This window comes from Leptodactylus fuscus, chromosome 1 (assembly GCF_031893055.1).
Source record: "Leptodactylus fuscus isolate aLepFus1 chromosome 1, aLepFus1.hap2, whole genome shotgun sequence".
Taxonomy (NCBI): Eukaryota; Metazoa; Chordata; class Amphibia; order Anura; family Leptodactylidae; genus Leptodactylus; species Leptodactylus fuscus.
The window spans coordinates 340,538,892-340,553,646 of NC_134265.1; the positions used below are offsets into that span (position 1 = coordinate 340,538,892).

The following is a 14,755-nucleotide window of genomic DNA, read 5'->3' on the forward strand; positions in this document are numbered from 1 at the left end:
CACACCCAAACGGCTGAATGGATTGCTTTGAAATTCCACACACATCTACATATTGGCCACAAAGGATACATAGGCTACTTTAAACGTGTCTCACTCACCCCAAATCGCCACTGCGACCCTCAAAAGTTGGCTCCCGCTCCACTGTCGGCACTGAGGTCAGCACAGGTGGTGACACACAGCTCCGACTGGTGCATGGCGGTGCGGGATAGGGAGACAGCACAGCGGCCCCATAGGTTAGCGCCGAAATGTGGGCGTGGCCAGCGCGCGAGGACACTTGTCTGAACATGGCGGCTGCCTACATGTTCCCAACGTTGCTCACATGCTGGCCAGCCACATATCGCCTAATGCTGGCATTACATACAGCAGCACGACCAGGCCTCAAGCCCACAGCCGCCGGTACCCGCGTACTGTGTGGTTGGGAATAGACAGCACTCACTCTCATGTCACGGTCACTACACACACACATCCCCAGCATATGCAAGGTGAGTGCTGGAGGTTCCGTGATCGCCAGTTTCCTTACTGGTGGTGGTGGGGGGTTTACAAGACTTGGTTTGTAGGGGGCTGGGGGGGGGAAAGAGGGGCTGGGGGGGGGGGGAAGAGGCGCTGGGTAGGAGAAAGAGGGGGGTTGGGGTTGGTGGTTTAGGGGAGCTTCTGGGAGTTAGGGAGGGGGCCTGAAGGGGTTTTTTGGTGGGGGGGTGGGGGTGGGACCAGAGGGCCGAGGGTGAGTAGGAGGGAGGCCGATTGCACAGGTTAAAGGGGGAGGTGGGCGGGTGACTGGGGTCATGGGTGGTTGGTGGGGGCAGGGGGGGAGATGTGGAAGGTGACTGTAGGCTCTGAAGAGGGGAGGGGGCGCGGGTGGGAGATAAGGGGAGAGCAGGGGGCGTGGGTGGGTGCTAGGGCAGTAGCCGGGGCCAGAGCAGCAGGGCTGTGGGGTCCCGCCACACGAGGGTGTGGGAGGGACCCACGGTGGCCACAAGAAAAGGGCCGTGGGGGGGCCAACGGGCCGCGCTGCACATGGTTCGCGCAAGGAAGGGGGGTTCGCGGACAAAGTCGCGGGTATAGCTAGTCTATTATATTTTTAATGGGCAGTTAGGGTAAATTCACACGGGGCTTTTTGGACCGGAACGTGAGGTGCGCACATTTTGTCTCTCTTTCTACTCTTCAAAAGTTGGGAGGTATGACGTAGGTGACGCCACGCTCCTGCATGATGTCACTCGCTTCATCTGCCCCGCAGCGGCACGCAGTGTCTCGACTCCCGCCTCCTCCACAAGGGGGCCCACTGAGGCTCTGTCGCCCAAGGGCCCATAAAAACCTGGAGCCGGCCCTGTATACACTGCTGTAAAGGCTCAATGTACCTGGGCCCTAAGACTGTGTTCAGAAAGCCTTGGTGCAGGTTCTAGTTACCTACAATCTTCAAGTGGACCAAGGGTAGGTCTGTGTATTGTAGTCACATTACTGCCATCTGAAAGCAAGCTTAGGTCACGTTCACACTAAGGGTGCATTCACACGGAGTAAACATGCACCGTCAAAAACGCGGCGCAAACGTCCCGTAAACGCGGCACATTGCGAGTCGCGTTTACTCCGTGTGAATGCACCCTTACATATTTAAGTTATTACCGTAATTTGCATCGGTATTTGTATGTCAACGCCAATAATGGGTCCAAATACAGAAGAGGTGTCAATCTTGTCACTGTACTTTTTCTTTGTATAATTCTCACTCCTAGTTCTGGTTTGCAACTAAAGATGTAAGATAGCGACCGCAATAGACAAGTGTGAATGAGGCATACATCGGATGTCCTCTTATCGCCATTATGTTTTATGTAAGAGTCCATTCTGCATAGACAACAGCAGGGATATACTGTCAATGCTTAGTCACATGATCTGTCTACAAACATTAAGAAGTGTAGTCATCCTGTATCAACAAAATAACTTTATTACATATATACACTACAGAAGTGCGAGCTGCTCTATAGGTGGTGACGCACATCAGCTCCTGTAATATCACCAGGACTTGTGGACCAGCAGGGTTCCTTCACTGGCATATCCGTCTTTGTTTTATGGTATCACTTGTCCACCTGTCTTTTTAATACGCTGATGAATGCATCTTTAGGCACCTCCACGTTACCGATCTTCCGCATTTTTTTCTTGCCTTCCGCTTGTCTCTTCAACAGCTTCATTTTTCTTGTGATATCACCGCCATACTGCCAAAACATGACCCATATAGGATATTAATAGACTTGTAAAGGTCTCCGTACTGCCTATGTAGGCACGCACTCTCACTGATGTGGACGAGTGTCCCCTGACCCTGGTCTATAGTCTCTCACTCTGCCAAATCAGTATCCCTGCGCTATGCTGAGGAGGCCCAATAGGCCGAAACAGTGCTGTCCATAGCTGGGAATCTGTTCCTTTTGGAATAGAAATACTAATTTGGCAATTAAATCCACATCATGATAGTAGGCTTATTAACTGAGTCATGCATGATGTTAAGGAGGCTGCCCTCTAGAGGGCGGCACACAGAGTGCACTGTTCTCCTAATTACATCCTGGAGAATAGATTTGCATATGTTTTACCCATTATACTCTAAGCACTTTAAAGGGAATCTATTTATGACCCTAAATCAATTACAGGGGGTCTAGTGTCCTAAATTGCCCTGTCGTAAAGTCAACTGTGTCCAAAATTTGAAGAAAAAACAAAAAACCTTTACACCCGCCCTACTGCTTTACTCCTTGCACCGGCGCAGTTCTCCACTGATGCCAGACGAGTATACTTCGGCTTCAGAGCCCTGCACCTCCTTCATAGAAGAAATGCACAGGTGCTGGGAGAAACAGAGACTCATCAGATTTATCTCTATATATATCTCTGTATATAGGAGTAGTTTTTGGCACGGATGGTATAAAATGTTAGGATAATCCAATATTGGATAAGATTTTATTCGGTGGTAGTTGGGTGACTGGGTTACTAACAGCCTCCCTACAGGATTGTCTTGGCCACACACAGAGAAACCACCACTGAATATCCACTTGGACATTTAGCAGCATCTTCCACTGCAAATCCACCCCAAATCATACGGTTTTTACCTGCAGGTTTCTATGCAATACCGTGGTGGCTTTGAACCATTGCATTGCAAAGGTTGAAATCCATGGGGACAAAAACATGACATTAATTGTCATTTGGTTAAATCCCATTCTTGTTGCTACTGTAAATTTTTGCAAGTTGGCTGCTGGCAAATTTGCAGTACTGATTTCATACAATGTGTCCCCACTCTTACCCTACAATTGGCCAAAATATAAAAGTGAATTGCCTTTGAGATGACCATAAAAATATAAAATAAGATGCTATAGGGCCATGATGGCAAACCTATGGCATGCGTGCCAGAGGTAGCACTCAGAGCCCTCTCTGTTGTCACACATCTGTGGAGCAGATTGTACTGTGTGGGGCCCACTGTGGAGCAAATAGTACTGTGTATTGGCCACTGTGGAGCAGATTGTACTGTGTGGGGACCACTGTGGAGCAGATTGTACTGTGTCGTGGCCACTGTGGAGCAGATTGTACTGTGTGGGGACCACTGTGGAGCAGATTGTACTGTGTCGTGGCCACTGTGGAGCAGATTGTACTGTGTGGGGACCACTGTGGAGCAGATTGTACTGTGTGGGGACCACTGGGGAGCAGATTGTACTGTGTGGGGACCACTGTGGAGCAGATTGTACTGTGTGGGGGCCACTGTGGAGCAGATTGTACTGCGTGGGGACCACTGTGCAGCAAATTATACTGTGTGGGGCCCACTGTGGAGCAGATTGTACTGTGTGGGGGCCACTGTGGAGCAGATTGTACTGTGCGGGGCCACTGTGGAGCAGATTGTACTGTGCGGGGCCACTGTGGAGCAGATTGTACTGTGTGGGGCCCACTGTGCAGCAAATTATACTGTGTGGGGCCCACTGTGGAGCAGATTGTACTGTGTGGGGGCCACTGTGGAGCAGATTGTACTGTGCGGGGCCACTGTGGAGCAGATTGTACTGTGTGGGGCCCACTGTGGAGCAAATAGTACTGTGTATTGGCCACTGTGGAGCAGATTGTACTGTGTGGGGGCCACTGTGGAGCAAATTGTACTGTGTGGGGGTCCTTCACTAATTTTATCACACAGTATCTGTTTTCTGGCAGACAAGTGATATTATTACAGACTGTCTGTCACTGTCCACAATTATAGATCTGACCAGTATTAAGGTTAAATTGCCTTGTTGGCACTTTGTGATAAATTAGTGGGTTTTGGGTTGCAGTTTGGGCACTCGGTCTCTAAAAGGTTCGCCATCACTGCTATAGGGGTGATCTAGTTAACTTTGGCTGGAGACAAACCTGCTGCTGAATTTCTGATTTTTTTTTTTTTTTTGCTTGACTCGAGTATAAGCCGAGGAGGGCTTTTTCTGCACCAAAACTATGCTTAAAAACTCGGCTTATACTCGAGTATATACGGTATATATTTTCTTTTTTTTCCTAATATATTCCATTAACACACGTCAGAATAAAGCAATCTCCGAGTTTGTCCCTTAGCTCCACTGAAAGACATAAGGGTGACTTTCTATAAAATACATGTGTTTTATTTTCTATGATCTAGAATTCACCAAAAACACAAAGGTGTTAAATCTAAAAGTTCCAGCAGAGAAACTGTTTGACAAGTTAATGTATTCTACAATCCTGCCATCCAAAGTTTTAATATTTTATAACCTTGGAGATATAGCTTGATCTTCCCACTGAACTGTAAATTGGAATGAAGAAATAGTCTTTGCATGGGTGAAAAAAATAAAAATCTATATACGGTAATATCAAAGCAACAAAAACACTGTATTAAAATAAAATTACATACACATTTTGCCAAGACATTCTTCCTGTAGGCTTTAATTCTGAAAAAGAAGAGGCATAGTATAAGGGCCCACATAGGAAATGATATTGGTGCAGTAGCCTGATGAATTAGGTTATGACCTGGAAATATCAGCCCCGGAGGTGATGTCTAGTGTGAAGACTTAATATTCTATTCAGCCAGCCATTATTCAGTGATCTCAAAGGGGTCCATAGGGATGGACACTGTTGTTTCCCCTCCACCTCCTGTTAAAGGGAACCAGGAATGTTAAAAATTCAGTCCAACCTGAGGGTGGTGTGTTCTAGAGAAGACGGAGCCGAGTAATTTGATATATTTCATCCATTCAGTCCGGTGGGGATGAATCAGCCATATAGAGAGCTGCCAATCACTGATAGGCCCCGCCCACTGGACTCCAAAGACCACAATGAGTCATACACTGAATATACTCAGGTACTCCTGCTCTGTCACATGCTGCCTGCAGTTGTACTGAATTTCCATGCTGATGGTTTCCTTTTATTATTCTGGCTACTGTGATTTATAATAATAATAATTAATAATAATATTACTATGTTTATACGTGGCACATTTGTTTAGGATTCTGCACCAAAATCTGCAATAAAGTGCAGTACAATGCAAGTATATTTATTCATAGATTATTATTATTATTTCATATAGTATATTACTGAATGAACAGCACTACATGTCCCACCGCACATATATTAAAGGGGTTGGCCACTTTCAGACCAATATTGACAAACAAATGTACAATAAAAAGATATACAATTTCCCAATATACTTTCTGTATCAATTCCTCGGGGTTTTCTAGATTTCGGCTTGCTGTCATTCATTCTGTTACTTCTAGAGCAGGGGTCTCAAACTCGCGGCCCGCGGGCCAACTGTGGCCCTCGGGATGATAGTTTGCGGCCCCAGGCGGGCGTCGGGTGTTTAACTATGGAGGCCACCCGGGAGTCAGGCAGCCGCTATAGCTGCCTGGTGGCTATGGTCACAGTAGACACCCAGCGCTAATGCCTCCAGTAGGTGCCCGCACTGATCGGACGCATTAACCCCTCAGGCGCCTAGGCCATTTTGCCGGTGATCACCGGCGCCCGGAGCATGCTCCAGGGCCGACATCACGTTGGCAAGACAGCCGGGAGTCTTGTAAAGTTCCATGGCCGGTCTGCAGTGATTTTCTTTTGCAGGCTGCTCTATGCAGCCTGAAAAAGAAATGACAATTTTTTGCAATGTATTGCAATGTAGCAAAATAGTTAATACTTACGTTTCTCGTGCGATTATCTTGCTACCGATGGCAGCCTGAACCGCTATCTCAAACAGCTGTCTTGGTATGGCGTCTCGTAACCGTTCACATATGGCTTTACCCACTGAATACGCCTTTTCCCTAAATGAAAGTGTACGCTCATTAATGGCAGGGAACACATCACTTCTTTATTATTGGGTGTCACGGGATGGTTAGAGTCTATACTATAGGCAATGTGTAATATATATTTCATGTGGAATGTATTCTCTAACCTGTTATATACATCAATGTGTAGTTGGCTGATTAGGGTCTAGTGTGTTAGCACATTGTATGCAAATACCTCTAACTAGTGAGGACCAGTGAGGACAATGGGTGGAGATAATCTGATCGGTGTCTCCAAGAAGATGTTGGATGGTGCATTGTCCACAGGAGACAGGGAGTCTGCTCTCCTTGGTATAGGTGAGGGGGGAAGGATCTGTGACTCAGCCCTTCCCCCCCCCACAGATATAGGTGTAACAGTCTTAGTATATAGTTGTAGCTAGCAGTTAGTATGTGTTAGCCGGCCTGTGCACAGCTCTGCAGAGAGCCAGGATTTAGTTACAGGACCAAAGAACCAAAGCTATCATTGAGTTGTGACTTCTGTGGACTTATTGTTATTACGGTTGATGTGACCACCGCCGGCTACTAACTTTGTGGATTACAATAAATTGCTGTTGCCTCCCGACCTCTTGCGTCCCTGTTGATTCAAGATATCCTCCGGAGGAAGGACGTATACCTTTGCTCCGTGACATTGGGGTTTACACTTCCCACACTCTGAAGAACCTCAACATCCATGTCTATCAAACTATTAATAAACTGGCAACCTCTAGCCAGGTATCTATCAAAGTCTAATACATGCTATCATTCAGCTTTGCCAGGCTCCTGAATGGCAATTCTGACTACATGAGCAGTGATATGGAAGTGGATGAAGTATCAGTATATACAGATATGTCCACCCTTACCTTAGCTCAAATTTGGTTAAGGAAAGGTGGTCGCATCATGCTAATAATGTACAACACATCCACTGGGTGGCTACACATACACATATAGCATAGAAATCTAATCTCTCCAGTATTGCAGAATTAGGCTTATTCTTGAAAAGCTGTCTTGTGACACACATATCTGGACATAGGGAAGACAGGCTTGCACATTCCAGTGAGCGCCCTCTATTGGTTTGCAATACTGAGGCAGCATCTGACTTCCTAATTACATCATGGAAGTCAGATTTGCATATTCTTCCCATAGTCCTTTGCAAAGTGGAGTGCTAAAGGCTTAATGAGTCTCCACACACCTATATGGTGGTCTCTCCCTAAGGAGTGACAATATCCCCTTAACCATATCTGGACATATTAAAAGAAGAGGAAAGGTAAAGGACGACTCAAGTGTAAGTAAGCATATTTACCGCTCCACACTATAGAAAAACTAGGGGTGTCAACAAGGGGTGTAACAAATAACTGTGGAACCCATAGTAAAATTTGTAAAGGAGCCTCACTCTACCATGACTACCTTCAGCAGCATTATGTGCGGATATAATGTACATCGTGTTATCACATTACCAGAATAATGCACACAGCGATATCCTAATACAGGGATAATGCACACAGTGATGTCACAGTATCAGGATAATGCACACAGCGATATCCTAATACAGGGATAATGCACACAGCGATATCCTAATACAGGGATAATGCACACAGCGATATCCTAATACAGGGATAATGCACACAGCGATATCCTAATACAGGGATAATGCACACAGTGATATCCTAATACAGAAATAATGCACACAGTGATGTCACAGTATCAGGATAATGTACACAGTGATGTCACAGTATCAGGATAATGCACACAGCGATATCCTAATACAGGGATAATGCACACAGCGATATCCTAATACAGGGATAATGCACACAGCGATATCCTAATACAGAAATAATGTACACAGTGATGTCACAGTATCAGGATAATGCACACAGCGATATCCTAATACAGGGATAATGCACACAGTGATATCCTAATACAGGGATAATGCACACAGCGATATCCTAATACAGAAATAATGTACACAGTGATGTCACAGTATCAGGATAATGCACACAGCGATATCCTAATACAGGGATAATGCACACAGCGATATCCTAATACAGGGATAATGCACACAGTGATATCCTAATACAGGGATAATGCACACAGCGATATCCTAATACAGGGATAATGCACACAGCGATATCCTAATACAGGGATAATGCACACAGTGATATCCTAATACAGAAATAATGCACACAGTGATGTCACAGTATCAGGATAATGTACACAGTGATGTCACAGTATCAGGATAATGCACACAGCGATATCCTAATACAGGGATAATGCACACAGCGATATCCTAATACAGAAATAATGTACACAGTGATGTCACAGTATCAGGATAATGCACACAGCGATATCCTAATACAGGGATAATGCACACAGCGATATCCTAATACAGGGATAATGCACACAGTGATATCCTAATACAGGGATAATGCACACAGCGATATCCTAATACAGGGATAATGCACACAGCGATATCCTAATACAGGGATAATGCACACAGCGATATCCTAATACAGGGATAATGCACACAGTGATATCCTAATACAGGGATAATGCACACAGCGATATCCTAATACAGGGATAATGCACACAGCGATATCCTAATACAGGGATAATGCACACAGCGATATCCTAATACAGGGATAATGCACACAGTGATATCCTAATACAGAAATAATGCACACAGTGATGTCACAGTATCAGGATAATGTACACAGTGATGTCACAGTATCAGGATAATGCACACAGCGATATCCTAATACAGGGATAATGCACACAGCGATATCCTAATACAGGGATAATGCACACAGCGATATCCTAATACAGGGATAATGCACACAGCGATATCCTAATACAGGGATAATGCACACAGCGATATCCTAATACAGAAATAATGTACACAGTGATGTCACAGTATCAGGATAATGCACACAGCGATATCCTAATACAGGGATAATGCACACAGCGATATCCTAATACAGGGATAATGCACACAGTGATATCCTAATACAGGGATAATGCACACAGCGATATCCTAATACAGGGATAATGCACACAGCGATATCCTAATACAGGGATAATGCACACAGCGATATCCTAATACAGGGATAATGCACACAGTGATATCCTAATACAGGGATAATGCACACAGCGATATCCTAATACAGGGATAATGCACACAGCGATATCCTAATACAGGGATAATGCACACAGCGATATCCTAATACAGGGATAATGCACACAGCGATATCCTAATACAGGGATAATGCACACAGCGATATCCTAATACAGGGATAATGCACACAGCGATATCCTAATACAGGGATAATGCACACAGCGATATCCTAATACAGGGATAATGCACACAGTGATATCCTAATACAGGGATAATGCACACAGCGATATCCTAATACAGAAATAATGCACACAGTGAAGTAACAGTACAAGAATAATGCACACAGTGATGTCCCAGGACAGGAATACAGTCAGGTCACAGTATCAGGATAATGCACACAGCGATATCCTAATACAGGGATAATACACAGTGATGTCAGTACAGGCATAATAAACATGGAGATGTCACAGAACATGGATGGGCAAACCGAAGTTACATAACAGAGCCAGCATGTACGTAATGTCAGTGTGTGAATAATGGAAATGGTTAGGTTACAGGTCAGGGAAAAGGTATACTTATACTAGCACAGCGATAACGCACATGAAAAAGGTCTGTAAGTACACTGCGACATCACAGCATGGCAAAATGAACATGCAATATAATGATGCCAAACTACAAGAATAATACAAATACTAATGCTGCATAGAAGGGATGATGTACACATCAGGAGTAACCCTGGGGCTCCAAGTCAAACTTAGGTAGGGCAATATTCAGTTTTGCACAACCCCTTATTATTAAAGGGGTATTCCCATAACTCTTGTGCTGCAACCTGCAGGCTCTGGGCTTTGTTCACTTCCTGGATTTCTTGGCACATTGGTGGGCAGGGTTTCACTTGCTCTGCTATCTGCTATGTTTGCAGGTAGTAATGAGGGATTGGTTGTAAATGCATTACCACAGTATAAAGCCGATGTGGAAGCTGATGTATCAGAGCTGGATTTGAGTCAGCTTACATTACATACAGAGGTACCGGACTCCTTTTTCTCAGCCCTTATCAGCCAAATTCAATTAAACCGGCTGATAAGTGGAAAAGCTGAAGATAGACAACACAGTAATCCCAAAGCGCTCACCTCCCCCTCCCCTATCTGAGGAGCTCCGTTGCTTGTCAGCCCCTCCCCCCTGAGAGCAGGCAGCTAAGTCACTTGAGAAATGAGAAGATAAGCCCAGTGGCCATAGAAACGCAGTGTCAACAATGAAGTGAATAAATTAAGATAGCGGGCAAACAAAGCAGTTTTGATAAAGCAATGTATTTAGGAAAAGTCCTAAATCCACATTAACAAGCAGTATAGATAGGATCCTTTTCATGGGACAACTGCTTTAACTATATATCATTGTAAGTGTTAGTGAAAACAGGCCTGCTTATTTGTTGAAGCCCATCATAGTTTCCATACCAAATATCCTGATGGTTATGCCCATGGTGTCACCAAATCTAGTGCAAACTTTCCTATGAATCCCTACCTGTCACCACCACTTTAATCTTGGTTCACATTTCCAAGCCATATATCATCTTGAGTTTTCTTTCAGAATATGCTATTCAGTTACACCTTAGGTTTCAACACTTACCTATGTGCAATAGTCACTAACTCTTCCACTGGACGACCATTCAATAATATATCCATTTTCACTAGATCAGCTGTCTGGTATCCTGCATCTTCATAGTCAAAGCTATAAAATAAGAACATTTCCATCATTTCATCTATTATAAAAGCATTTGCATAAGACTTTAAAGCTGTTTTTTTTCAAATCTACATAAAAAGAGTTCTCTGTAACGTGATGGCAGCACTTGAATATGTTTTGGGGAGATGGTAGACTCCCTTTAAAGGGATATTCCCATATTAAATATATATGGCATCCAGTATCTACAGGACATGCCATGCACGTCATATTGCTGTATATTATATTATATGGATGAATAAAAGGAAGCGACTGGATGCTGCTTTTCATCTTTATTAAACTTATATCTCCAGAACAGGGGTGTGCCAGTCTTTTCTGGTGCTGCGGGTAATGTAAATGGAGGGGTGGTCACTAGGGTTGAGCCGATCTTGATTTTTTAGCATCGATTTTGAAATCCGATTTCCGATCATTTTTCATTCGAATCCGATCTCGATCCCAATTCCGATCCCAATGCAAGTCAATGGGATTTTTTTACTAATCAGAGATCGGATTTTAAAAACAATCCTATTCACTATACAGCATGGAATCTAAGAATTGAACGCTTTAATTGTTAGAATCCACGCTGTGTAGTGATTTTTTTTAAATCACTAAGTAGCCAGAGGATTTTTTTTTTTTTAAATCCTCTGGCTACTTAGTCCCCCCTGGTGTCCACTTACCTGCAGAGATGGCTGGTCCAGTGCCCGGTGTTCTCGGTCTTCTTTGCCTCGCTGCCCCCTGCCTCCCAGGTTAGGAGAGTGTGGGCGGGTACTGGGCAGGGACACGTCTCGTCTCCCCGCCCTGTACCCGCCCACACTCTCCTAAGTCACAAGCCCCGCCTTCTTCTTAGCTCTTTAACACTAACCTGGAAGGCGGGGGCAGTGAGGCAAAGAAGACCGAGAACACCGGGCACCGGACCAGCCATCTCTGCAGGTAAGTAACTACTAGAGATGAGAGCTAGGCTCCCATTAGAATGAATGGACGCAGGCGGCACGCAGGGGGTTAAGGCTGTGTGCCGGCTGCTTCCATTCATTCCTATGAAATCGCAGCGGAGCCTTCACACTGAATATACACTCCGCTCAGAATGAGTGGAGCATATACTCAGTGTGAAGGCTAACATTGTTAGCTTTTCCCACAATGCTTGGCCAGTAACAAAGCAATTGTGGGAAATAATCACCAAGCCCGATCCCACCTAAAAAGATCGTGTTCAGAATTCCGATCGTGAAATTTTCTCGATCGCCGATCGAAATCCGATCTTTTCCGAACACGATCGCTCAACCCTAGTGGTCACATATGTAGCTTCATTCATATCTATAGGAGTTTCGGATGAAGGTAAGCAAGTGTGTGACAAGTCTGTGTAGTCCTTACCTTGCATATCCAGAAGATAAAGATTTTAAATTGTCATAAAAATCCACCACAACTTCATTCAGAGGGAACAAATACTTCATCATAATCCTGTGCTCATCTATGTAGAGAAAGCTCTTCTGCTCTGCCCGCCGGGTCTGTGGACACAAGGGACAAGCATTTTGGTCGCTGTCATTTTGGACACATTAGTGTGATAGCTTCTGCTCTTAAGATATGACAGATATGCTATCAAATGGACCTCAATAGATCCTGATAGATCCTACTGACTTATAATCGGTCCATCTGGATCAATGAACATTTATCAGATTTGGTGCATGAGAAAAATGGAGCGATAGTCTGTAGAAACCAGATAAATATCCAACTTTGGAAATTGAATGTGTTTGGTTCTTATGTGCCTCCTCCCGTATATAAGCTTCCTACAATAAGGCTGGAATCACACTTGGATTCACAGTCTCCATTGCAGATTCCGCTTACAAAGGGTCAGAGAAAAAATCCTTGCAAGAAGGTCTCAGTATAAAAACGTCTTAAACCAGATGGACCCCATTACAGTCTATAGGGTCTGCCAGTAACCGCCTTTAAAGTGGACAGGATATCAGTCTATCAGGCCTCCGTGTGGACCCGGACGACAGAGTCCCAAGCACTAGTGTGAACCTAGCGTCAGCCATGAAATGCATATACAAATGCCTTCTCTATTGCAAGTCCCATCTTGATTCTGGTGGCTACCGACCTGGCACAGAGACATGATCTTTCCAAGATATTCATCTGGTGAGATAATCGTTCCCATGATCATAGGTTCCAGGTATTCCTTCACTACAGACTTGTCAGGAAATTCAGATGGGTTTACAATGGTAATCTCTTCTTCTCCATACTCCTATGTAAATGATATGGGAAATAGAAATTTGTATCCATATTATGGATTGGAATACACAGGTCTGATGCCTTCGTGAATAGATCACATCATCACACATATTACCTTGATCAGCTTGGGAGAAGACAATACAGCCTTGTATGGGACTGTAGGCGATGTCATGATGACGGATGCATTGTATTCCTGCTCCAGTCTCTGGTTAAAAACCTCCATGTGTAAAAGACCTAGAAAGCCCAACCTGTGCAAACAGTATTATTGGTTATTTTACCACGTAGAACAGTGACAACATCTATACTGAGAAATATCCAAGATGATAAGAAGGCAACAACTCTGGACTTGATAAGAATCCAATATTGTAACAGAGAACAATCACGTGCTTTCTGCAGAATAGGCTTTCTAGGTTTCAATAACAAGCTGATCAAATATATTGTTTGGCTGACAGTCACTGTATCACTAATATCTCCCTTGCACACATGCATGCTTGGCTCAAAGTTATGAATCCGTCACGTAGAAGTCCAACAGTACAATCCTTATCTCCCACAACAACTTACATCAGATGTCCCATTCCCATTTAATTACATTAACTGAGTCTGGTTCCGCATCTTGGCCATTTCAGAAGACAACAATTTACCATATTGTACATGGCCAGCTTTAAAGGGGTTATCCAGCTTCCAAAAAATATCTACAAATACATCCACAGCAGTACGAAATATTCACTGTTCCCTTGTGCACCCTTTGCTTGGCTTCATCTTACCTGAGATGCCTTGTATCACTGTTATTGACACGCAGTGAATCTGTGAAGAAACTACAATTCCCATGATGCATCTGCCTACTATTACTTTCTCTTTTCTCGCTACCGCTTTCATTTTGAAAACGTCGGACCCCATGATAGTCAATGGGTCCGGCGGTGTCTGTGTGTAACCCTGAAAGACCTGAATGACAGAGACCACAATGGTACTGTGAACCTAGCGTAAGGCATGATTAGTCGCCTAGTGGCTGGTAATGTGGGTACAACTGTTGGCCTATGTGATAATATCACATAGTGAGCTTAAAGGGGTTGTCCCATCACAAGGATCCTATCTATACTGCTTGTGAATGTGGATGTAAGACTTTTCCTAAATACATTGCTTCAGCAAAACTGCTTTGTTTGTCCACTATCTTACTTTATTCAATTCATTGTTGACACAGCCCTGGACTTATCTGCTCAAAAGTCAAGTGATGTATCTTCTTGCTCTTAGGGGGGAGGGAGGAGGGGCTAAGTGCACGGGAGCGAGCCTGTGTATCTAGCTATTCCTGTGTCTGCACCACGTGACCTAGGTCCTGCACTCAGATAGAGGAGAGGAGCTGCTTTCATTTCTGAACTTGTCTTCTGTTCTCCCAGTTATCAGGCTAGCTAATTCAATTGTGTTCATTATGGCAGAGACAGGCAGTCTCTGTATGTAACACAGAATGGAGTTG

At 44.3% G+C, this 14,755-nt stretch overlaps 1 protein-coding gene across 1 annotated transcript in view; it reads right to left on the bottom strand.

The window, feature by feature from the left end:
* Positions 1-1,903: 1,903 nt before the first annotated feature.
* Positions 1,904-14,755, bottom strand: part of GUF1 (GTP binding elongation factor GUF1) — a 40,697-nt gene continuing 27,845 nt past the window's right edge. Inside the window, exons 12-18 of the mRNA XM_075261602.1 lie at positions 13,403-13,535; positions 13,157-13,300; positions 12,433-12,566; positions 10,978-11,079; positions 6,129-6,248; positions 4,859-4,895; positions 1,904-2,201 (exon numbers count right to left, since the gene is read on the bottom strand). Of these exons, the coding sequence (XP_075117703.1) occupies positions 2,064-2,201; positions 4,859-4,895; positions 6,129-6,248; positions 10,978-11,079; positions 12,433-12,566; positions 13,157-13,300; positions 13,403-13,535 (808 nt within the window). The 3' untranslated portion in view covers positions 1,904-2,063. The remainder of the gene's footprint in view (positions 2,202-4,858; positions 4,896-6,128; positions 6,249-10,977; positions 11,080-12,432; positions 12,567-13,156; positions 13,301-13,402; positions 13,536-14,755) is intronic.